Raw genomic sequence first — 23,431 nt, 5'->3', positions numbered from 1 at the left:
TTCAAATATGCAGCCATGTGGTATGATATCTTGAATTCCCCCTCTGTGGGACAAATAAGGGATAGCTCATTTAATCTTGGTGATTGGCAAAGAAAAAGCTTGAAAGAAAGCGGTGACTATTTTAAGTCAAATTCACTGTGTGCTGTATTTAAAGTCCAGATTGTGATGTTTGGTTCCAATCAGCTGTTGTGGTGCAGGTTGTGATGTTGCACGTGAGAGGAAAACAAGAGCTGGTGGTTTACTGCATGCCATGCAAGACCTCAAGTCTCTGGATCATAACAACTTTTCATGGAGAGCAAAATGAATACATAACTAAACTGCAATAGATATCGGTTGTGTAAAACAGTTTGGCCCGAATATACAGTATGTATGATGTATGTCGACTTTTTGTTTGCTGTTAAAAGTATAGTTCCAAATGTACTGTCATTTCAAACACATAAGCAATACAGGGTTTAGTGTGTTGCTCAGAAAAGTAATTGCCAAATTATCTCAGTCCACATCCTATGTCAATTTGCAGCCTTCAAAACAAACATGGATCATGTGTATGATCATGCATGAGTGCTTATGTGGGAGCACAAAAGTGTGTCATAATCTTTCAGGCCTGGTGTTTTCATGACTGAGGTAATACACTATTAGGTTCCAGAGCCAGATAAAGGAGTACAGCCACAGTGCTCAATGGCTGGGGGTGGCAGCTGTCATGCTTTGTCCATACACAGGGCAGTGATAAATTATTGACATGCCAGGTTAAAGATTGCTTCGTGGCCCAATGGCCATGCTTCCTCCATCCATTTTCCCGGTCAGTCCCTTGAATGCTGCGTACTGCCTTGAAGGCCACCCTCCCCCTAGAACAGTTCAAAGCTCCCAAGAACCTGTCTAACAGCAGCAATCTTGCTTACTCACCAGCATTTAGGCTGACAGCTGAGAGGCTCTGCAGTGAGCCAAAAAAAGCCATTGTACACATCGTTCTATCTATTTATACTCAGACATTTTATTAATGCTGTCCACAAAGTTGTGAACAAAGAAACTCAAATAGACACATAATATAGTGAACAAGGGTTTCTTTTAAATGTAATTGATTTCTATTTGACTTTTAATGCAAAAAATAATGTATTATTAATTTATTTAATGGACAAGATATATCGGACAGTCAAGTCCTTTCAGTCGACCTGGTGAGGTCTTATGAGTGTGTTCAACAGGGAAGAGGCCCAGGGCCAGAGTCGGGGTTTCTCTTAATGTCCACGAGTGCCCCTATCACCCTTTATGTGCCATCAGCAAAAGAAACCCAATAGTTGGATAAATAAATCCGCTATCATGTCATGACACCTACTATAACAATTAGTTGACTAGTTGGTATATTATGCGTACAAGTTGACAAGCACAGCGACATGTCTGATTTTAGTGGTGAAAATAGAGTACAAAAATACAAATAAATGTTAATATATTGATCGAGATTATTTTGCATTTTAATTATATCTAATGTAATATGTGGTGTGGAAGGTGTATGTCCTTTGTGAAATGGCCCCATGCTTTTGACGTTTTGGCTGACTGTAGAACGATGACCTCACTACTAGTCAACTAACACTAGAAGTCCCAGGAATTTCAGGCAGCTCCCCTAAACCTTTCAGCGATTAAATTAATTGTCGTTCATAGTCCACTATGCAGAGCAGTCGATGCAGCCCGTCAAACTTGCGGAACATAAAAAGCAAAGTTCTGAAGGATCAACTGCACGGACTGAGTTTGGAAGCGCACAAAAGGCGGGGATTCAATAAGACAGACAGACACATAACCACTAATCGGGCAGACAATGTCGCTTCACGGAAGTGAACTGACCAATCCGAATCAACAGAGCTAGACGTAAATACGAGGGAGAGCGGGCTTGCGAATAAAATGACCGCAAATGAGTCGTGTCATGTTGTGCCGTTGATGGTAGAATTGATGACAGGAGGAATTGATTTATCGCTTTCTGATAATTATAATGTTACTAAGGTCCATCTGTCATTGGGTGAGGAGAACCTCTGTCCAAGGATTTATGACGAGGTTTGTTTGCACATCTTTTTCTGTCCTCACGCTAAGATTGAAACATGTACTATGTTAAACAAACGCAATCCCCAGCTACCACACTTGTTCTGCTATCCGATGTGTCGTTGACTAAGGTGCCCACGTTAGGGAACTTAAATATTGAGTTAGTTTTTTTAGAACCTGTTTGGTTCTTTATTTCATTTTTCTTCATTCACACCATAGAAACAACGATTGTCCCTTTAACCAAAGAAGACATAGAATTATCAGACTATATATCCCCAAAAAAACCTCTTAAATAAAGTTAAATAAGGGGGAAACTACCCAAATGTTTGGCACAGTGATATGCTTGTCGTAGTTTCACGTCTTTTTGTAGGATTGGGGAGGTTCAGCTGCCTTGATGACCACAGTTAGATTTTTTTGTATTATTTGACACTGCCAGCATTTCCTTCTGTTATGAATAAATAATAAATAACGACTCAAATTCCCATCATCTACTGCAGGTTTACAAGGCAATTATGCAGTCGTAAAAGACTCCACACTGGATTGGCTGATGCAGAGACCATCTTTACGTTATCATCGGGCCACGGTAGATGTGGTGTAGCTGTCATACGGGTCAGTGGTCCTGCATCAGAGACAGCCCTGCGGTGTATGGCTGGGTTGACACGCAGTCTGCCTCCTCCACGTACCGCCATGTTACGCAGCATCACTGATCCCCAGTCCAAAGAAGTGCTTGATCGTGGACTTGTGCTCTGGTTTCCAGGTATACTAATTATTGTTTTATTACAAACATCTTACTGCTAGAGTACATTTGTCTGTCTGACAACTTTGCACTCGAAACAAAATTTTGTTTTATCATCTTCAGGTCCAAACAGTTTTACTGGAGAGGACAGTTTAGAATTCCACATCCACGGGGGTCCAGCTGTCATCACTGCTGTCTTACAAGCATTAGGTAAACCAGTCACCATTCTGACCACAGAGTTTTCTGTATATTGCTTCGTATGAAAAATGTTAATTTGTTATTGATGTCGGAAAAGTAATGCATTGAGTCAACTTGTTGGGAACCAAGGAAATATAAAACAATAGAAATAAATGGTAGTATACTAAAACGGAAATTAAAAGAAACCCTAAATGTCAAAGTGAAGGTTTACCAATTGGCAATGTTTCAGCTCCACTTCGGAAAAATTCACTCACATGAATGTAGGTAATAAAGGCAGTCAAATCTTTTGTTAATTCGTGTGTAAGAGAAAGAATTTGCAGACAAATAAGAACATTGTTAACATCTGTCTTTTGTCAGAACTCAGTTCAAGTTTACTGAAAATGCCTCTCTTAGTTTGTCTTCTGAAAACTAAATCTAGACGTGCAAAACTACTTTCAGCATTTGAAGGAGTTCTATGAACGAATGCATTTAGTTTGACAATTATAGATTCATTACCAATAGAGCACAATGACTTCATGATCCTCATCAAACAGTATATGAAATCTATATTTTGGACATCATTGTTACTTTGCTGCATGTGTCTTCAACCCATGAGCCAGTTTGCACATATTTTATATCCACAATAGTGGATCAGATCATGTAACTCCACATCAAATAAACTTGAAAGGATACATGTGACATCTGCAGTAATAGGTTATGTTTTGGGCAAGCGTAGCAATTTGGTTGCCATGATAATGAGGCTGGAGTATTCTTGGTTTTCCTCTGCGTGGCGCTGTTGTCCCAATCTGCGTTTCGAGTCAAAGCCAAACGTGATAATCAAACTTTTCAATGTTGGTTGTTTAGATAGATGTATGTTTTATACATACATAATATGATATATTATTTCAGAGAATACATTGTCAGTTTTAGCCTTTGACGTTCTCTCTTGCTGATGTTGACTTCTTAGGGTTGCCACCTTTCATGCCACAAAATTAGGGACAGCTGAGCTGGCCCAACAATTATGCATACTAAGTGGCTGCTTAAGATCTTGCCACACTTTCCAAAGCACCATTGGCTGTGCAAATAAGTGAACAATTGAGCGTGAACAATTTTGCTTGAGCTAAATCCCTCCAGCCTTCAACTGCCACTAAACAAAACATTTGAGTGGATCATTATAAGTTATTAAGTATTAAGTGGGATATCCAGATGTTTCATTTAAAAATGTATATATTTGATGTACAACACAAAATTTGTGCTCGGACACATTCTGGCATGATTACATCTCCTAGAGACAACTACCCTAGGTTGAATTAAAATCTCACTCACAGGTTTGATCACGTGAAGAAATTTGTGCAAAATGCTTTTTCTTATATTGTTTCTAGGCGCATTTCATCTACATTAACCTTCCTTCACAGTGGAAGCTGATTACGCAAATACACTTGTCAACTTTAATAAATAGTTCAACTATATTTTGAAGACACTGTTCTGTCTGTGTGACGCTGATAGGTCGACATCAGACTTCCTATTAAATTCAAGACGGGCCACAACATCTTGATATAAAAAACCCTTGAAAATAAGACATTATATAAGAACCGCTTGGCTTTGTCTTAAACTGATGTGCAACTTGTTGGTGACCTGTATTAGTCCAATAATAGACGTTTCATTGTCTCATTAAATACAGAACGATTTGAGGTGATAGGCTGCACAGCTATTTAATGCTCATGCATTGTTTGTTTATCATGAATCTGTGAACAATGATGAAATCATTTTTTTCTCTCCTCTTTAGTGACCTCTGAATGACACGTTGACCCTGTTTTTGTTTCTCTTTGTTGAGCTAGCACATGGCTAATGACTTATCCCCGTGTGTGTGTGTCTCAGGAAGCATGCCTGGTATGAGGCCTGCTGAAGCCGGCGAGTTCACACGGAGGGCCTTTCAAGCTGGGAAACTTGGACTCACAGAGGCAGGTCAATCATGCTGTTATTTTGTTATTAAACAAAATAATGCCCATTTATAGAATAAAGGCAAATTACATCATAGTTTCTGGTCATATGAGCACAGATGTCGTCTTATGAACTATCATGGTTTGATATTTCCTTATTTAGCGTTACAGTATTAGAAGTGGTTAGGCAAACCAATTGTAATACTTGTAATACTTGTCCTGCCTAGCTAAAATTGGCATTTCATACCTTCATAATGATGATGATGGTAGAGTTAATGCTGCAGCCTCATTGCAAGAAGGTCTTGGGTTCCATTCTGGGATCTTCCTGTGTGTCGTTTGTATGATCTATTTGTGCTTGTGTAGTCATTTATCTGACCAAAGATTCCATTATTGAATAGCAGTTGCTGTGTGATGAACCGATGGCTTGGATGTGTTCCTCCCCCAAGCTCCAGAAGCTGAACTTCAAACCCCTGTTATCAAAAAAACGAATGAATGGAACTGTCAGAAAGTGCAACTATACCTATTTTAAATGACAAGTGATTAAAAAATGAGAGTATCTGTTGGGTCGTCTAATATCTTTACATCTATACTCTAAGGTTGAGGGTCTGGGAGACTTGATCCATGCTGAGACTGAAGCTCAGAGGAGGCAGGCACTACGGCAGATGTCGGGAGAGCTGGGCCAGCTCTACCAGGACTGGACCGACAGACTCAAACGAGTAGGTTGACACAGGACTTGATTTACTCTTCTGCTAATGTGATCTGAATCTTCCAAATAAAATCCAGTATTAGACTATTTTGGTCAGCTTTGACGTCTGTTATTTGTTTAATTGTCTAGATCAAATGATTCGTATTTTTGTCTTTGCAGGAAATTGTAGTCACATTTCTAAGCTTATGTAACCATGTCATGTTTTGACTGACTGATCTGGGAACAGATTCTTTTCACTTCCCCTGGAACAAGTTTGTTCTCACCATATCTGACCTTTTCCCATGAACAATGTTTTGATGTGTTTCGAAGGATTTATCATTTGCCGCAAGTTTAGTTTTCTTTTGCAGTGCCAAGAATTAAACACCTCACTGCCAAGTCTTTGTAGCTTTGTTAATAAATGAAGCTAAAAATAGGGGGGTTTGTCTTGACTGGACAACTCACCTCGACTGTATACATTGTCACACTGGTAAAGGTGTCTTCCTCATCTGACTTGTCTATTATTTTCTGAATGTGGAAACTTCACAGAGAGCAAAAGTTGAGAGTTCTCGATTTATCTGTATAAATGCATTTTGCATTAGGTATTTCTGCCCATGTAATTTGCTTATAATGATGAATCTTATGAAGTACGTGGGTCTGTGCAATTATAAGTCAAACAGAATTCCACAACACTTTACTTAAAGGTCTGTCATTGCTAGTTATTGATTTAACTTAATCTAGTTCTGATGACTCCAGAGCCCTTAACGAAAACCCGAACCCTTAACTACTGTATCATGTTATTAGAGATAAGATTTCTTTCAAATTCTGTGCCTTATAATTCTTAATAAACTTTGTAATAATTTGCCATACATGATTATGAACATTCATAAAATCTTCAATGAAGCCTTATCAATGACTTCGACTGTAGTAATATAATGCCTTATGGATGAGATCTTTAAGTAAAGTTGTAACCCATACTTCTGTTCACTCTTATAATCGGACCTTCAAAAGAGCACTACGGATCACCAGCTGTAAACCCCCGGCCATGTTGTCAGCGATAGAGCGCACTGCTATCATACACTCATGATGGAAGGGTTTGAACATTCCGGTAGACCATCAGAGCCACTGCCCCCACACTCAAGTGCTCTACATACTTGTTATGTAACACATGAGCCATAGGAAACTTTTAAAAAGTTTTTGAACAAAAACCGACTGGACTTCTGTCGGTGACAGAAGAATTTCACCAAATCACAGCATGACCGACATGCTCGTAAATATTACGTACATTGTTGAGAGAATAACCTTGTTTGGCAAATATTCAATTATGGTTCAAAAAGGTGTCATGAGCCATTTAACTGTTGGACGTAAGTAGACAACTGCCTGTTTTATCGTCTCATTTGTGAATCTGCAGCTCCTCTGATTTTTTTTTTTCTTTTGAAACAATGTAATACTTTCTTACGATACAGCTGTCTGGGATTTACCAGAGCACCTGCCTCACCAAAGCCTCTTAATATATTCTGCATCATAGGTTTAAATACACCACTCTTTTTAAATATGTATATATGTTTTACAAATGTCACATGCAGTGATGAGGTCAGTGACACCGTCTCCTCAGCATGGCATCACCGCAGACCAAATAAAACTGCAGTCAGGTGCGTTTGGCAGCAGTTAATCAAAGCTGCTGAGAGTCATGAAGTTCTGCTGCTGGACTTTCCTGAGGAAAGGTGCTAGTAAACATTCCTCTGGTCTTGTTGGTCCAGATTGGTTTTCATTGCACTAGTATAGAATGATTTCCAGATGTGATGATGATGAGCTAAAATGAAATGCAGAAATTTGGGGTGTTTAGTTTCAGTCATTGTGTATGATGTTGTGTACCACGTCAAGGTTGTGTTCCAATGTCAGCTTGTGGGTGCTGTCAGGATTAACCCTAGCTATATTCTATAGCTTCCCATTTCTAAGTCTGATGAGTCTAATGTGACCTATGAATGTGACCTACGAGATGAAACTTTGGACTGTCAGAACCTGAACATGACAGATGGTGGACCTCCTGGGTTGACCAGGCCTGCTATAGGCTCTCCTGAAAATGTGTTTTGTTTGTTACACTACAGGCATTAAACTCAGTAGTGATCAGTGATACTGAGTTGACGTCTCAGTATTAACCTAATTAAAATGAAGTGAACTAAATTCTGTTTAAGCCTTAAACTGCAAGTCCATTTTTGTTTTATAAATTGAAGTTATGAAATGGACATTTGGCAAGTTGGGTTGTTTACTCTGGTTGTGACTGTTGTGAACCTTTCAGCTGCGTGGACATGAGCCAAACCTCCCTCTTCTGTGAAATGCTTTGGAAAGATTTTGTAATGCTCTGGCAACCGATCCAATGGCAAGTCCCTTCGTTCTCCCCTGAGAAAATGTGTTCCTCACCTCCCTGCTCAATTCTAAGAAACGCTTTGGCCACATCATTACTTTTCTTCTCTGCTTTCTCAGAAAGTCATTAATTAGAAATATACCATTGCTCTGGGTCAATCACAAAGAACAATCCTAAACAATGTGCCATTTTCCAATGTGTCCCTGTATGAGTTTTGCTTCCTGTTTTTCTTCAGTCGTAGCCCTATTGTGTTTGTTCTGCCTTGTCAATCAGGATTCTGACGCTGGGAGTGTATACCTTCCTTCCTCTTTCCTTTCATCTGTCATTTACCACTCCAGTTATCCAGCTATCTGCCGTACAAGCTCTGATCTGGTCTTTCGTCATCCAGTCATTCTTCTGTCCTCTCATTCTCTCACCAAACCTTCATAACACCTTTAGCCAGCCATATGTCATCAATTTATTTTCTCATCCGGAAATTTTAAAAGCCTCCCAGAATTCTTTTATTCATCCGTCCATCTTTGCGTCTTCTTATTTTTCACTCCATTCAGTTATGACCCACCATGCTAAAACAATGAGCCATTCCAATATGCGCCTATCCATTTGTCTGCCTTTTATCTAGCCATTATTGCTTTCTAGGTCCATCCATCCGTTTGTCCATCCGTCCATCACAACTTAAAGCCCAAGGCCATATCTGGTCCATCAGACAATGTCTTGTGGTCTGTGGGGAGTGTAAAACATAAATTATATTTCACTTTCAAGGACATTGACTGGTGACATCACACAGTTTCTGCATGGTAATGCTGTTTCCCAGCCCTCTTTCTTTACCCTCACCTAATTATCAAACTATAGAGACTGGTGCGTTCACTTGTCACATGAAAATAAACTGCACTTCAGATGCTGATTCTACATGTCCTCTTCTGTCTGACAGTGTCTCGCTCATGTGGAGGCCTTCATAGACTTCAGTGAGGATGAGCTAATTGAAGACGGGGTGCTGGAACAAGGTACAGTATGTCCGCAAACAAAATGCCCAATTATCAGTGGGGCTCTTCAGGAAACTGTTGGGGCCCAATGTTCTGTTCTCTCTCTGGGGACAGTGAAGTCAGGCTTGTTTTCCTGTTTGGGTCTTCAGCCGACAACAGCATGCATATGCTTTGCTGCTGGGAGAGACTGAAAATAAAGATTTCCTTTAAGGAAGTGTGGAGAGCAGGCCTGGGGGACAGTAGAGGCATTCGTCTTGCCTTCAAAGCAAACCTGAACATTGCTCACAAAAATAGGTCCGCCAGCAGGAGTGTCTTTAGCACGACTGCACTGGTTTCCTAAGCCTGTGTCTGTTTGTGAGAGCCCGTCGCCTTCTGTCTAACACTTGCAAAGCTTTAAAGAAGCTCCAGATGCTGTGTACTTGGACACAAAAAAGCCTGGAAACGATTTTTTTGTGGAGTGCTACCTCGGGCTGGCATGGCACAAATGATAACTCGTTGATATTCAGAAATAGAAAGTTTTTCTATAATTATGATTTGTTCCTATGACTGACGAAAAAAAAACAAACTTACCACAGTTTTATTTTATTGTCTGATATGGGACATCTAGTCATCTGGTGAACTACACACCGTTTCTGAGCGCTCATTTTTCTCCTTCGATTTACAATCTTGTTCCTCTCTCCTTCTGCTGCGTTTTCAGTAGATGGAAGTGTAGATGGTCTTCGATCAGAGATGGCTCGGCACTTGCAGGACGAGAGAAGAGGGGAACGGCTACGCAGTGGTGTTCAGGTGGTGATTGCAGGAGCCACCAATGCTGGGAAGAGCAGCCTCCTGAATACACTGTGTGAGAGAACCGCAAAAGATGCTACACAAAAGCACACAGGCAACAAAAATAACCACATTAGAACTGCAGTGACTCACACAAGGAGACTTTCAGTGTGTAGTTTGTGTTCTGACAGTGCTGGTGTCGGTTTTCATCCTGTAACTCCTGACATGTCCTGGATTAGCGGAAGACAAATTTATGAATAAACACTCGGAGACGTATTTGTTTATCTTATTGTATCCTGGAAGTATTTCAAGTCTTCTTGTGTAAATGACCTGCTCACTAGCTTCCTACCTAAATAATGGACGCATTTATCTTTGCTGGGATAAACTTCCATGGTTGTTCCTTCTGGACCAAAATCAGTGTGTCAACACCTGAAATGCTGTGTTGCACAAATTTTATTCACTATTGACAACGCCATACAACACTGACAACATATTCAGTTTACACTACTCTTTGGAGTCTCTTATATTTACTGATCTTTATTTCATTCTCCTCTAATCTGCTGAGGTGAACTGCATTTAACATTTGCACTACTTACATTACATTGCATTAAATGACGTTGCTACATCGCCTTAAAGTGATTAGAGAGGAGCAAGGTGAAGAAGTATGCAATGCTAGTGTCAGTGTCTTGTTGTTTATGTTATGTTGTCTGCCACTGTCAGTCAGTTACTTATACATTTTCTTCAAAACCGCCATGTTGTTCCTGTTTTCTCTTTTTTCAGTGAGTTTATTTGAGTTCATTTGTCTTAGTGTGGTTCAAGCGTATCTTTTTTATCCCCTGTGTATTTCTCTGAATTTTATCAAGGCATGTTTGAAACATTTTAAAATGTTCTAATTTCCCCCTATGCTTCTCCCCAGATGTTTTTGTTGTAGCTTTTAGCTTAGTTTGATTTATTGCACTTTATGTATTCAACAAAAACATCTTCTTTCAGGCCAAAGACCAGCTGCAATTGTGTCTCCAATCGCCGGGACAACTAGGGACGTCGTGGAGACGGCACTGGATGTCGGAGGCTTCCCTGTCCTCCTGAGTGACACAGCTGGACTCAGAGACAGTATGGATCTGGTGGAGAAGGAAGGGATCCGCAGAGCACGTGAGAGGTAGCATGAACTTTCCAGCAGCTCTCTTATCAGCTCGCAAATATCATGTCTCGCATTATATTTGTATATGTTCCCTACCCACTTCATGCCAGTGCTGAGTATAAATACTCTCAGGAGGTTGCATAATACAGAGGTATGCTCTTTGTAACATGTAGCTTGAAGTGGTGCCTCATTTGTGAGGTGATGGAATCGTACAGACGCTTCCACTGTTTATATTCATGAACAATAGAAACACTTATGACTACGTCATCTCTGCTTCATCATATACAGACAGACGATGACTGAATACTGGTTTATATATAAATGCACACATCCGTCTCTACATCCAGAATTGGTATTTTGGGTTTGAAATGTGCGTGCTGTGCATGTGCAGTTTTACCAACGACAAATAAGATGCTATTTAGTTATGGGATGTTCATAGCTTGTTATAAATGGATAACCTTTCTGTAAAGAAGGAACTTCTCTAAACTCAAGGCTTGGAAATGTTTATAAATGTTGACATGTTCATGATGTTGACTACTATTCACAGTGTATTTCACTTGCAACTGCAGTTATTTCCCTGTTTTTTTCCTAATGCCTACTAATGTTCAAAACTCTGAGCAGTCAGTTGATGTTGGCTGTGGTGACTGCTGTAAGAGTTTATTAAATTTTTCAAGAGTGATGGGAAACTGGAAGGAAAATATGTGCAATTTAATAATAAAGTAGGTAGGTATAAAGGCGTTTCAATTGTTTTGGAATTTTATGGATTATTACACATTTGTTGCACTGAATAATAATAGAATATATTCAAAATATATATAGAGAGTATTTGAATACAATAAGTAAACTAACTCTTGACACATTAGTCACCTTACATCATTGCTGATGTTATGTAGGTGACTTTCTGTGCTGCAGCAGGTCCGAGGCATGTGGGACACGCCACCAGCGTCTGTTCCTGCGTTTCTAGCCAGCCTGACAGGGGGATTGGGGCAGGTACAGAAGCGATATCTAATAGAGCAGGTTGTATTCTCTGTCATAAACAATTACATTTTACGACTCATTGATCTTTTTTAAGTTAAGTAATTGAAGGAAGTAAATATTCCCTCAGGTTTCATGGTTATTCATACGTAGCTGTCACTGCTATTCATTCCTGCAGACTGATACAGTAGTTGTGAAGAATGGCTGTCAAAATCATGTATTTAAAACTCTTTTTTTTATAGCAGGAAATCGGAAGAGCTGAAAGACGGAGGAGTCTGACAGAAATCAGCCTCAGTTTCACACAACTTCCTCTGATGTTGGCGTGTCTACTCCTTGTTACCTTTCCACAGGGTGGAGCAGGCAGATCTGACTCTGCTGGTTGTTGATTCTACGCAGCTCCCCGTCAACAACCAGCAGCTGAAGTCCTTCCTCCAACAACACCTGAGCACTGTCCTACCCAGTTCTGAAGGTCAGATGGGTGTGTATTCCCGAGTATGGCTTGCTTACTTGAGTCTGTTTGACAACATATTTCCTGCCACAGTCCAGGAACATACAGAGATTAATTGAAGAGTCTAAATTGACTGTAGGTGTGTGTGAGCACGCAATCAGTCTCCCCCTTCTCAGACCAGTTGCACCCCAATGACTCAGTTATTTGTATATGGTAGTGACTGGGCATTTTTCTCATAACAAAACCTGTAGTGCGCCGTTGCCTGCTGATTCTGAACAAGGCCGACCTGCTGCCAGGGGAACACAGACTCCAACTGAGGATGGAGTTGGGACGGCTCTCTGGACTTCCACCTGTCTCTCTGATCTCCTGCCACACCAGTGATGGACTGCAGGACTTCCTCAAAGCGCTTCACAGGAGTGTCAAAACTCTGTAGGTTGCTAAAATTGATGACTTACTGTTTTCCCAAGCCTAAGTTGGTCGTGCAGTTTTAGATTTATTATGAAATGCTATTGTTGGACCGCAGAAAGTCCCCGCCGTTTCAGACGTGGGGCCCAGGATAAGAGGCATGATGAGTGTGCTCAGATGTTGCTGCTTGATTATGTGAAGCATAGCTTTGTAGATTGTTTCATTTTATTATTTTGTAGTGCAATGAGAGGTAGGTGTGATACTGAGATCCACAGGTCAATTCATGTGACTAGTGTGCCTCTACGTTGTTTGCAATTTGATGTAATTTTGTTAAATTGTGTTGTTTCTTACTCAGCGTGTTCTGATCTCCTGTCCAGGTGTGGAGATCCACTCTCAGACGCCCCCACACTCACCCAGGCTCGCCATAGGGCCCACATACAGCAGTGTGTTTCTGCTCTGCACCAGTACGCCCAGTACCGGGACCTGGACCTCGCCCTGGCTGCCGAGGGCGTCAGGTTAGCACTGACCAGCCTGGGTCGGATCACTGGGCGAGTTGGAGCGGAAGAGATCTTGGATATCATCTTCAAAGACTTCTGTATTGGGAAGTAGTCCAGCAAGCGAGTTTAAAAATAGAGTGAGAGAGAAGCTGCGCCTGTGTGAGGTACAGAAGCGTCAAACAATTATCAGACAAAGAAAGAGGTCGAACTTGGCGCTGAGCTTCAAGGCTTGGAGTGAGAATGTGTGTTCTTGGCTGAGACTGATCCCAGAAGACAAAAGTTTTTATTAGTGCCATGGTGAATATTTCAACACAATACCTCCAAGAAGGTTGTGACATTGGAGTCATTATGTAATTATCTGGCTACTGGGTCAGAACTCGGCAGCCAGCTCAGCCCCAGCTGCAGCTGCTACAAGGTCACGGGCTGATATTTTGGAATTGTTCCGCACATAGCTGGACAGGAGGCTTTCTTTCGGATCAAGTGACATGTCAGCCTCCACAGTTCCTGTGACAATGGTTGGAGTCTGACATGATGTGCCTTCTGTCAACTGCTGATAGGAAATGTTGACGCAATTATATGGGAAAGCATTACAAATCTCAAAGCTGAGCATGAAAACATCCATCTCATCCGTCATGTATATATCTCTGATGTCCAAAAGTCAAACGTCCCTCTCCCCCAGGGATTTCTACTGGGGATAAGATTCATTCCAGCATGTCCTAGGACTGTTTCAGGGGCTCCTCTCAGTTTACCATGAAAGGGAGAAGAGATGACCATGACCCAGATACCCTGCAGATTAAGTCAACCAATCTCACCTGAAATTAGAAGCATCATTAAGTCCCTCTAGGTCACTGACATTCGGCCATGAGCCATCTTGTCCTTTTTGAAACAGTGTTGTAGTCTGATTTCTGACTTTCTGCTCACTGAATTTGCGATTAAAAAATCAGTGATTCTGAAATCTTTCTGCTGTATAAATGTGTTTGACACAATGTCAATTTAGTTCCAGTTCCAGTTCTGGTTCAGACTCAGTTCTGGTTGTCGTGCACCGCTGCTCTATTTGAGAGAGATTTCCACAATAGCTCCATGCTTCTTTTGTTCACCTGTCAGCCCTGTCCTGCTCAAATGTTTATGTTTCCCTGCTGAACCCATCACCCTCCTTCCCCAGTGTGCTTCTCAGTCTGACGACATTTGCTCGACTTCCAACGTCACCAGCTGCCTGAGAGTGTTTTTGTCTCTCTTGTCTGTGCCTCTGCTACTTGCCCTTTCTTCCTTCTGCACCGCACTGTTGCCCTCTGTCATGTTCTTCTTGATTAATTACTCCAAAAATAGGCTGTGGTTCAGAACAAACGAATGGTTCTATACGTTCCTGGTTTCGTCTGTTGACACTCGCTGACGTCGATTATAGTTAGTCTCACAACACCATCTTCTTTCACGCTACATATCACTGCTGGTGATCACCAGTTCATCAAGGTATCTGTTTCCCAGTTGCCTCTGGGTTTGATAAATGCATCCACAGCTCTATAGGTGAAGGTGAAGTAGGGTTGATGATATTTGTCCCAGAACAGAATGCTCCATCCATTGGCCATAGACGTCTTTATATGTCTTTTGTGTGTTCAGGACTTTTGTGCTTCTTAGCTGAGACAAAGGATCTCCCAAGAACATGGGAAGGTTTTCGTGTTTCCTTAGCACTACATAAATCTTTATATGATGTAGATTTATATAGTGCGCAGGTGAGAGAATGAGGAGTAAATGTAGTTGGCAAAGCTACATTTTAGCTGTTTTTTAATAAACTCTATTTGTGCAATGTAGTTTCCTCAACTCTAGAAATAACCATTGCAGTATTTTATGATCTAAGTTGTAAAGCAGTAGGTTGATGATGATTATGATCTGGGGATAGACATAATGAAACATATGTTAATACATACCTGTATATCTTCAATTAACCAGCGCTAAGTCCTGTCCAGATTTGCAGGAATACGTTTTGGAGCCTATCCCCACAGTCATTGGTCGAGAGGCAGGAATACGCACTGGACAGGTCGACAGTCCATTGACACACCATTCACACAATGTCCAATTAACCCAGTGAGCATGTCTTTGGGAGAAAGCCAGAGTACCCAGAGAAAATCCACACAGGCACAGGGAGAACATGCAAACTTCACCCTGAAAAGTCCTGAGCTGGATTCAAACCCTGAACCTTGTTGCTGGGAGGCAGTAGTGCTAGCTATTGTTCCTCCATGATGACAACTTCATGGTGATTATTGAAAATATACACCGGTACATCAGTTTGCTTATAGCCCAACTAACATAGCTAGAGATAAACCTGCTAAACAACAGTGTCCATGTAACCCAACTCAGAAACAATCAGTTTAGTACAAAAGCACATGGAAAGGGAAGCAACCCAGGATTGAATTACACACTAATGTTAAGGTACTTTAGACCAATAAATACTGCAAAGGGTTTCTAAGTTTCTATCAAAGGCCAGTTACATTAGTGAAATAATAACAACCATTTTATTATTAAGTCATTTTCAATGTGATTAATAACTTCTTAGGACAGTAGAACTCATCTAATTCAAATATATCATCAGTTAAAAAAAAGTTTGTAATTCTCTCTTAATGGTGAGGAGACAGTACTTACCTACTTAAACTTGATTATCTACATTATAATCAGAACAAGACAGACTTCTACTTTCTCAAATGGCTTGATTTTATTTGAAAATGTTTTTTTGCTAATTGGAAAGACAGAACAGCAACTTAGGTATCTAAAGGTCAACTCTCTGGGGTCACTTTTACTGCCCATCAATCAGTCACAGCGGTCACAGCAACTTCACCAGCTGCCTCAGCTCATACTTATCCAAGGAAAAGGAAGCTATAAAACCTGAGAGCCACTTCCTTTGTATGACACAATAAAAAAAAAACGGCTCAAAAGTCCAGTTTAATATACATAGTTGAAAATCTGCGACCAAAAACAAAATTGATGGGCAACTGAAGTGAGTGCTGACGTGATTGTGAAGGAAATATAAACATCTGTTGCAGCAGAGCTTTCTAATACAACCGCAGCGTCTGAGCAACACGCACTTCAATGAGTTACAACAAAATATGTACAACAAAGTGAAGCGCATTCTGGTCTGGACCTGAGAGTTAAACAGTCACATGTGAAGTCGAAACCATGCTGAAGGATGGTGGTGGAGTGGTAGAAATCTGTGGCAGAATGTCCGTTCCTTTCTCTCGATCCATGACTGGAGACCAGAAGTTTGTCCATCTCATCTCACCTGAAAGAGGATGTATGACCACTGTTATCATATATATCATATATCCAAAATCATAGTTTCACTGACCAGAAGTAATTCTGGAGGAGGGTAACGTTTTAAAAAGTACACATGAGAATGAAGAAAGGGAGAGTGGTCCTCCAGGACCTTCTATGAGAGATGATTCAAGTGGAGCTCCAGGCCCCTCTGAGGGGCACCAGATAGAGTTTGGCCTGGGCAGGGACTAAAAGGCCAGCACATAAACAAGGGGAATATTGGTTGGATCTGTTAGTTTGGAAACCTAAAGTCATACATTGACATATTTAGCTTGTATGCTGCTCTTTCCATCATGTCCTACACATCAAACCATCCCTCGATATAGCTAGATATCTGTGAGTGGCTTCATGGCTACTGGGGCTGAATATGCTGTCGGAAACACAGTCAGTCAGTCCACTTCAACACACAATTTCAATGGATCTTGACTTTTTCCCAGCTCTGGTCCTTTTAACATAGCTTGGATCAGCTCCCATAGTCACGGAATGGACGGAACTCAAGCACACACAAAGACACACGACCGGTGCATCAACTGAATGGAAATGAAACAGGAGAGAGCATTCAGAGTGTTTAGAAAGAATCTAGTGTACATACAATATGTACAGTAAAGTCACCATTCTTCTTCATATAATATGGAAATGTGATATATATTAGCTATCATGAAATTATTATTACTAGCAGCACTGTGAAAAATAATTGTCCACAAGGTCATTCTTCTTTGCAGAGGTTAAATCACAAAAGCACTTGTGCGTAAGCTTCATATATCTTGTGTCAAACACATCAGTTCTGCAATGCAATGGACAACAGAGATGCACAAAATGGAGGGCAGGTTTTCCTCTTACTGTTGGAGTCTTGCTGAGTGCAGATGCATGAGGCCAGTTTGCCCCATTTTGTTTGTTCTGTTGTGGGTTGGTCAGCAGTCCGCCAGGCTTCGTCAGACCGGGCTACAATACAAGAAGTCAAGCGTAAACGCATAATCCTAGCAATGGCTCAGGTATTTGTCAAATCTGGTCTCGGATTTTGTCGACTCATGGCTTCGTGAACATGTTTTCACAGTGTTATCTCTGTGACCGGCCCATCCTTCCTGTAGCTGCTGCTTCACCTCCACTTCACCTCTGCTGGCCAACATGGAGGCCACAAAGCACCGGCGTTCTAGTCAGCTAACCAAAGAGCTGATTGATTTCTAAAACAACAGCAGCATGATTCTTTTGGCGGCCTGCGTGCTCTTCCTGACAAGCGCAAGCTGCTTTCTGCAGCTCGAAGGAGCTTCGATTGAAAGCCTGCCTTACTGTAAGAGAGATGAGTGCTTTACCTTACAGTTGGGCTGTGATCTCAGCAGCTGCAGCTCTGTCTCTTTCAGAGCCAAACTCTCCTCCTGCAGTTTCTTCTGATCTCTCAGTCGGTTCTGCTCAAGCAGTAGCCGCTCCATCTGGGTCAAGTCAAGAAAAAACTTAGTTGACTGAATGGATGAGTGAGTTTTATGAGCTGGGGCTCGTGCTGTCCGTTTCGAGCATTGATTTTTCCTGCTCCACGACAGGCTTGACTCTGGTGTGTATGCTTTCACTTTTCACTTGAAACCGGAAATATCATAAAAACAGTGACAAACAATAAGTGGTGTTTAAGTTGGAGTGAAAGACATTCAGGCAGACTCCTAAATACAACTCAAGAATCAGAATTTGATTCCAACGTTGGCTCTTATGTTGCTAGGATTCAACTGTTGCAGTGCATCATGAGATTTGCTGTATGATTCTGTTATACAGAAACAAATTGATGAACTCATTTAATAGGTTTTTTGAATAGAGAGTAAAAAAAATATTTATAATCATAATAATCATTATTAAATGACATTTGTTGTATTGTATTCTTGGTCTGATGGGTTATTCTTGACACTCACTTTAGGAGTCACTACTTCATGCCCCACAGTAGTGGTTCTTATGACTCACCTGCTCGTCATGTTGCTTCTGCTTGAGCTGCAGCTGCTGGTTCAGATCTGCCGTTGTCTGGCTGTGTTTCTGCTCACACTGTTTCAGGTCGGATTTCAGGTGTGATTTTTCCACCTCCAGACGACTGGACATGGCTTGAATTGTGGCGACCTGCAGGGGCAAAACATGTGTGCACGTAATGAGCAATGAAAGTCCTCACTGGCTTCAGGATTTTGTATTCCAACAGAGGAGAGGATGGGTCATCTTGTCAAGCACAGAGGAGAGGTTTCCAGGTGGTTCCTTTACATGCTCACACAGAGGTCTATTTCTATCTGAATGTCAAACGGTAATGTTCATCTTCCTCACACGACAGACGCTGCAGTTGCCAAGGGGGAGGACGTGTGTGCTAATGTCTCTCTTGGGAATACAAACATGCACCTGATGATTGTCCAAAGCACCATGGAACACATTTCCTTACCATACTAACCATTGTGTGTTTGTATTTTTATCACCAGCTCATTCTTTCAAGCTAAATAGCTGCTGATGTCAAAATACTTCAGACTTGATACAACAGCGCACATGACGGAATCCTGCAGTGCAGCGTGTCAGAGGAAGAACTCTGACAGATACTGTCTTTTAATCAAGGTAAACAACCTTTTTCGGTATAAACTAAATGTATAATTTGAACAGTCAGCTTTTTAGGTTTTCATTCATTATCTTTGATTGATCCCTGTGCCATTGTGCTTTCCCCAGCCTCTCACCCTTATCTTAACCCTCCGAAAACACATGGCTAACCTTAAGCAGGACTCTGAGCCAAACTGAAACCCAATCATCATCACCTTGTTATTATGAAGTCTTCATCCTCAAATCAACGTTTGGACCTGTGCGGTCGGGCAAAAGGTCCCCACGAGGATGGTGTTTTGTCAAGAATTGGTCCCCAGGAGGCAGTAAAAGCAAGCCCTCTCACACACACTCATATCTGTGTGCAACATACTTCCTGAAGATAAGCTACATTCTGCTGCAGAAGTCACATAATACAATAAAAACAGTTTGGATTATCTAGACAAAACATCACTTGGGTCGTTCCTTAATTGGGTATTTTTCTTTTTCCCTGCTAACAATTTTTCTCGGCTCTCTGTTTATCAGAGAGGCGAGTCTCCTTGGCAGGATCGCAAATTATAGAGAAGTCTGACTTCCTCTCCGGGGAGCCCGACTTCCCTCTTTAATTGTTCACTCTGATACTTGAGTTGGATTTATAGGACGTGACTAGACGGGAAACTAATTAGGAATACTGGGGATGATAAAGGAACACTTTAAACAGAGCTGTTGGCCATGAAATTATATATATATATATATATATATATATATATATATATATATATATATATATATATATATGCCAGTCCTCAATCAGAGAATAGTATAGTGCGCAAATGAATCATCACTGAAAACTCAAAATATGAGCTTGTTTTGTAACTTCCATGATTGCATGCAGTAGGTGCATTTTCATTAGGGATGCACTGAACTGAAAATTTGAGGCCGAAGCCGAATACATTTTCAAATGCTTGGCTGAAGCTGAATAATGCCGTATAGTGAATATACAACGTGATCAACATTTTTACTACATTTTAAAATGTTGCATAAACAGTCAAATTGTCCCCAACATATTTGCATACAGTACATGTACTTTTTTTGCTGACTTTGGATCACACCTTGCACTGAAGCCTCCCCATGATGATGGTCGGAACAGGCCGGAACTGGTGCTTTGACACCATGGTCAACAGAGAAAGTAAAGAAAATTTTTGTCTTGTCTAATAGAAGCGAAACTCAATATTCAGTCTACGCTGCACGGTGTTTGTTCATGACACAGGCCACTGTTCGCTTTCGCTGACTCCTTAACACCGAAGCCGAATGTTGCCCTTTTTTTTCCCATAATCGGCCGCTGAATGTCCGGTGCATCCCTATTTTTCTTGTACTACAATGGGACAACTTTAAACACAGTACGCAGTAGAGAAGTTCACAACAAATGAACTATATTATTAATTCACAGAAGTACAGACATCAGTGACATAATGATTTAAACAGAGTGAAACAATCGCGCTTCCCCTACAGTATAAATAGTATTAATTAATAATAATATTGCTTGTTAAATGAATAGATATTTTTACTCATTTACTAGATATTTACCAGATATTTACTAATTAAAATGAAATATTTGGAAGACTGACAGTTCTCTAATTGGATTTTGCTCATTTGAAATTGCTCACCTTGTTGCCCACGTTGTCCAAATACAGTTGAAACTTGTTTTCTATTTCTCTGGACAAGTTGGTGCAGCTGTTCCTGATGTTCTCCATTTGCTCCTTCTGGCTGTTGCAGGTCAGGTGGAAGGTCAGCTGGTGGGGAAACAGGTCGTTGATCTTGTTCAAAAAGCCGGTTGTCACTGTCTTGATTCCGTCCAAAGAGAGAGCAAAGTCCTCTTTGCATTTTCTGGTGCAAAGCGTGAGACAATAAATCACAGTTTGTCAGAGATGACTTTGTGGCTGGCATTAGATGTGGCGTACATGGTATAGCTGGTGAACTGCTCATTCAGTATGGCGTTCTCCTTCCGCAGTGTGATGGCATCTTGGTGCTGAGTGTCCCTCTCTTTGATGGCGTTGTCTCTCTCGTGGCTCAGGTACTGAACCATCTGGGTGAAGTTGGCTTCGATGAGATTGATCATAGCTTTCTGCTGCGTGTTGAGACTCTGCAAAGTCTTTATCTCTCCTGAAGGGATGAAGTTGGCGCCATGCTCACATGCTTTACTCTGTAACTCCCATTATGGCATTGAATGTGAAGTGTTTTTATGGTACTTACCACCGTTATTCATCATAACTGCGGGCGGTGCTGGAGGACACCTTATCATTGGACTTCGCGTTAAAGACAGTTGCCGCTCACACATTGACTAAGGAAGATTAAACAAGTTCATTACCAGAGTTTATATGTTCATGTGTTCATTACTTTGTTGTCTGTCACTCCTCTCTAGAGCAAGGTGTATTTTAGGACAAATAGCTTAATGTCAGGTATTGAGGAAATTGAAGTCATTTTAATTTAAGAAATTCAAAATCTAGAAAAATGAACATTTTTATTTCAGTGTACTTTTAACTGCTGAATAATATTTCATCAGAGACCAGTGGACATTGCTGTCCGCAGCCCTGTCTGCCAACTCATCCCGTATGGACTGACTATATGAGCCACAGCAGATGCACATGCATTACAAATGAAAAGGTTGAGAGGGTTACAGTGCGACTCTAATATTCAAGATGATAAGATGATAATTTGCATGGTGATGTTTCTACCTGACTTCCGCTCCAGTTGTTTGTATTTTGAAAGGAACAACCAAAATATAATTGTAAAGTAAGCTGCAGCAATTGAGCTAACAAGTGTGAAACACAAAAATGAAGACAGAATCAGATCATGTTGCCTAAATTTCCATGAGAATATGTATTCCCCCTATAATAATAGTACTACCAACATCACCACCACCATGACCACAACTGTGACTACTACTACTACGACTACTGCTAATAATAATAATCCTAATACTATGCATGATCTGACAGTACACCTCAACCAGTTGACATTTGAACACGAACCAGTATGTGGAGAGGACTGTATGTTAACATAAATGCTAATATGAAAGCTAGGACCAGGGTCTTCTCCTCACCAGTTTGCTTTTTGTTTGGTGCTCTGTTTTGTTGGCCTCAGCCTTGAAGAGTTCCAGATCCTTCATCAGAGCAGCTTTCTCGGCGACACACGCTCCCAGCTGTGCCCCCAGGTCCCCCTTCTCCTTCCTCAGCTTGATGATGCTGTCGCTGAGACTGTCGAAGCCCCGTTGGAGCTCCTGCAGCAACACAAGTTGCCATCATTGACCACTGTCAGATATGTCAGACCTCGAACGGAGCGTGACTATTGTCGATAAACCCAATAAACAAGAATGAAATCAGAGACAATTCAAATAAATCTTTCAAATCCTCTACTGGAGTCTGGAACTCCCTGTGGTGTATTTAGGGCTGTGGGAGGAAATAGCATGCAATGCTTATTAAATATTTAAAAATAAGGGTAATGTAACGTGGACTCAACATATTGTTCACTAATAGACTGAAATGCACTTTTCTGTGATACCTCTCAGGTGAATCACTTTTGTCCAGGTCATCTTCAAGATGCCTGAGTCAGTCACCAATGACAATTCATCAATGATAATGATAACTGTTACTATTATCCCTGAACCAACTGCCCATATGATGTCATAGTATACTTTCCATGCTCTGTATTTACCAAATTCAATTACTAAATACTAAAAATGTTTACTAAAAGTGTCTTCATACAGATATTTTTGCATTGTTGGTATGTTTAATGATAACAGCTCTGCTTGTCACCGACCTCCACTTTCCTCTCTTGTGCCGACTTCTCCGGCTGTCCGTAGATGAGGAAGAGCACCAGGCTGACGATGATGAGTGACTGGATCAGAGAGGAGAAGAAGAAGATGATCCTCATGTAGTAGCCGCAACTCTTCCCCTTGCGCTGGTGCAGTGGTTCCCTGGACTCCAGGCCAAACTTGGCCCGGGAGTAACTGGAGCTGTACATGGCAGTTGGGGGAGAAATTGTGGCAGTGGGTTTGGACGACCTCGATCGAGAAAATTGGCTGCTGAAAATCCTCCCTAGGGCACCTCCACTGTGGGAAACTGGAGCTTCGAGAAGAACCCAAAGGTGAGATGGCAACCTTCACTGCGCAAAAGCATGGAAGGATGAATGTAAACAATGGCTGTGAGGAAGGTCCATGTTTATAAATGCTGCTGGAGTCACACTTCCACTCCATCCTGGCCCAGCCCTGGTCTCCCCTCCCTGCTCCATCTCTCCCAGCCCACCTCTGTCACACTGCCACACTGAAAGCATCAATAAAACAGAGGATAATTCTGGTGAAAAACATTTTAAAACTGTGGCTTCAATTCATTGCATCATTTTTTGTGACCAGCAGTCGATGTGTGAGTACATTCATATAGGTCACATATATACACGCAGTGGTGTGAAAAACTTCCCTCTCC

The 23,431-nt window shown here is 41.2% G+C and overlaps 2 protein-coding genes across 7 annotated transcripts; one reads left to right on the top strand and one right to left on the bottom strand.

Annotated features, from left to right (window-relative positions):
- Nucleotides 1-1,866: 1,866 nt before the first annotated feature.
- On the top strand, nucleotides 1,867-19,665 carry gtpbp3 (GTP binding protein 3, mitochondrial). 6 transcript variants are annotated; one of them, XR_008414062.1, is made up of 12 exons: nucleotides 1,867-2,037; nucleotides 2,520-2,779; nucleotides 2,882-2,968; nucleotides 4,814-4,896; nucleotides 5,472-5,591; nucleotides 8,851-8,923; nucleotides 9,600-9,743; nucleotides 10,658-10,823; nucleotides 12,131-12,258; nucleotides 12,480-12,657; nucleotides 13,011-17,422; nucleotides 17,519-19,665. XR_008414062.1 is itself a non-coding variant. In XM_053858295.1 (12 exons), the coding sequence occupies exons 1-12, from the start codon at nucleotides 1,976-1,978 to the stop codon at nucleotides 18,885-18,887; spliced, it is 1,461 nt and encodes a 486-aa protein (XP_053714270.1). In that variant the 5' UTR covers nucleotides 1,867-1,975; the 3' UTR covers nucleotides 18,888-19,665. The 6 variants fall into 6 exon arrangements, 4 of the variants coding, with proteins under 4 accessions (XP_053714270.1, XP_053714269.1, XP_053714268.1 ...); XR_008414056.1 differs by having other exon boundaries at nucleotides 13,011-18,995; nucleotides 19,104-19,665; XM_053858295.1 differs by having other exon boundaries at nucleotides 13,011-13,148; nucleotides 18,866-19,665.
- Nucleotides 16,049-23,123, bottom strand: plvapb (plasmalemma vesicle associated protein b). The gene is made up of 9 exons (XM_053858296.1): nucleotides 22,770-23,123; nucleotides 22,054-22,230; nucleotides 21,204-21,291; nucleotides 20,912-21,113; nucleotides 20,618-20,837; nucleotides 18,372-18,521; nucleotides 17,741-17,857; nucleotides 17,271-17,372; nucleotides 16,049-16,398 (listed from the first exon to the last, which is right to left on the bottom strand). Exons 1-9 carry the CDS (start codon nucleotides 22,971-22,973, stop codon nucleotides 16,390-16,392), a joined length of 1,269 nt encoding a protein of 422 aa, XP_053714271.1. The 5' UTR covers nucleotides 22,974-23,123; the 3' UTR covers nucleotides 16,049-16,389.
- Between the last annotated feature and the right edge of the window lie 308 nt (nucleotides 23,124-23,431).

Source organism: Synchiropus splendidus, chromosome 1, assembly GCF_027744825.2.
Source record: "Synchiropus splendidus isolate RoL2022-P1 chromosome 1, RoL_Sspl_1.0, whole genome shotgun sequence".
In the NCBI taxonomy this organism is placed as follows: Eukaryota; Metazoa; Chordata; class Actinopteri; order Syngnathiformes; family Callionymidae; genus Synchiropus; species Synchiropus splendidus.
Note: the sequence above shows the minus strand (reverse complement) of the source record. Positions and strands in the feature narration are given on the sequence as shown.

Bases quoted from the DNA above. Each gene is read 5' to 3' on its own strand.
- gtpbp3 (XM_053858291.1), top strand. From the start codon at position 1,976: ATGTTACTAAGGTCCATCTGTCATTGGGTGAGGAGAACCTCTGTCCAA. The intron at 2,780-2,881 runs GTATACTAATTA...TATCATCTTCAG, and splicing joins ACTTGTGCTCTGGTTTCCAG to GTCCAAACAGTTTTACTGGA. The intron at 4,897-5,471 runs GCAGGTCAATCA...CTATACTCTAAG, and splicing joins GGAAACTTGGACTCACAGAG to GTTGAGGGTCTGGGAGACTT.
- plvapb (XM_053858296.1), bottom strand. From the start codon at position 22,973: ATGTACAGCTCCAGTTACTCCCGGGCCAAGTTTGGCCTGGAGTCCAGG. The intron at 20,838-20,911 runs GTACGCCACATC...GCTTTGCACCAG, and splicing joins CAGTTCACCAGCTATACCAT to AAAATGCAAAGAGGACTTTG. The intron at 17,373-17,740 runs GTAAAGCACTCA...CTTGTATTGTAG, and splicing joins GATCACAGCCCAACTGTAAG to CCCGGTCTGACGAAGCCTGG.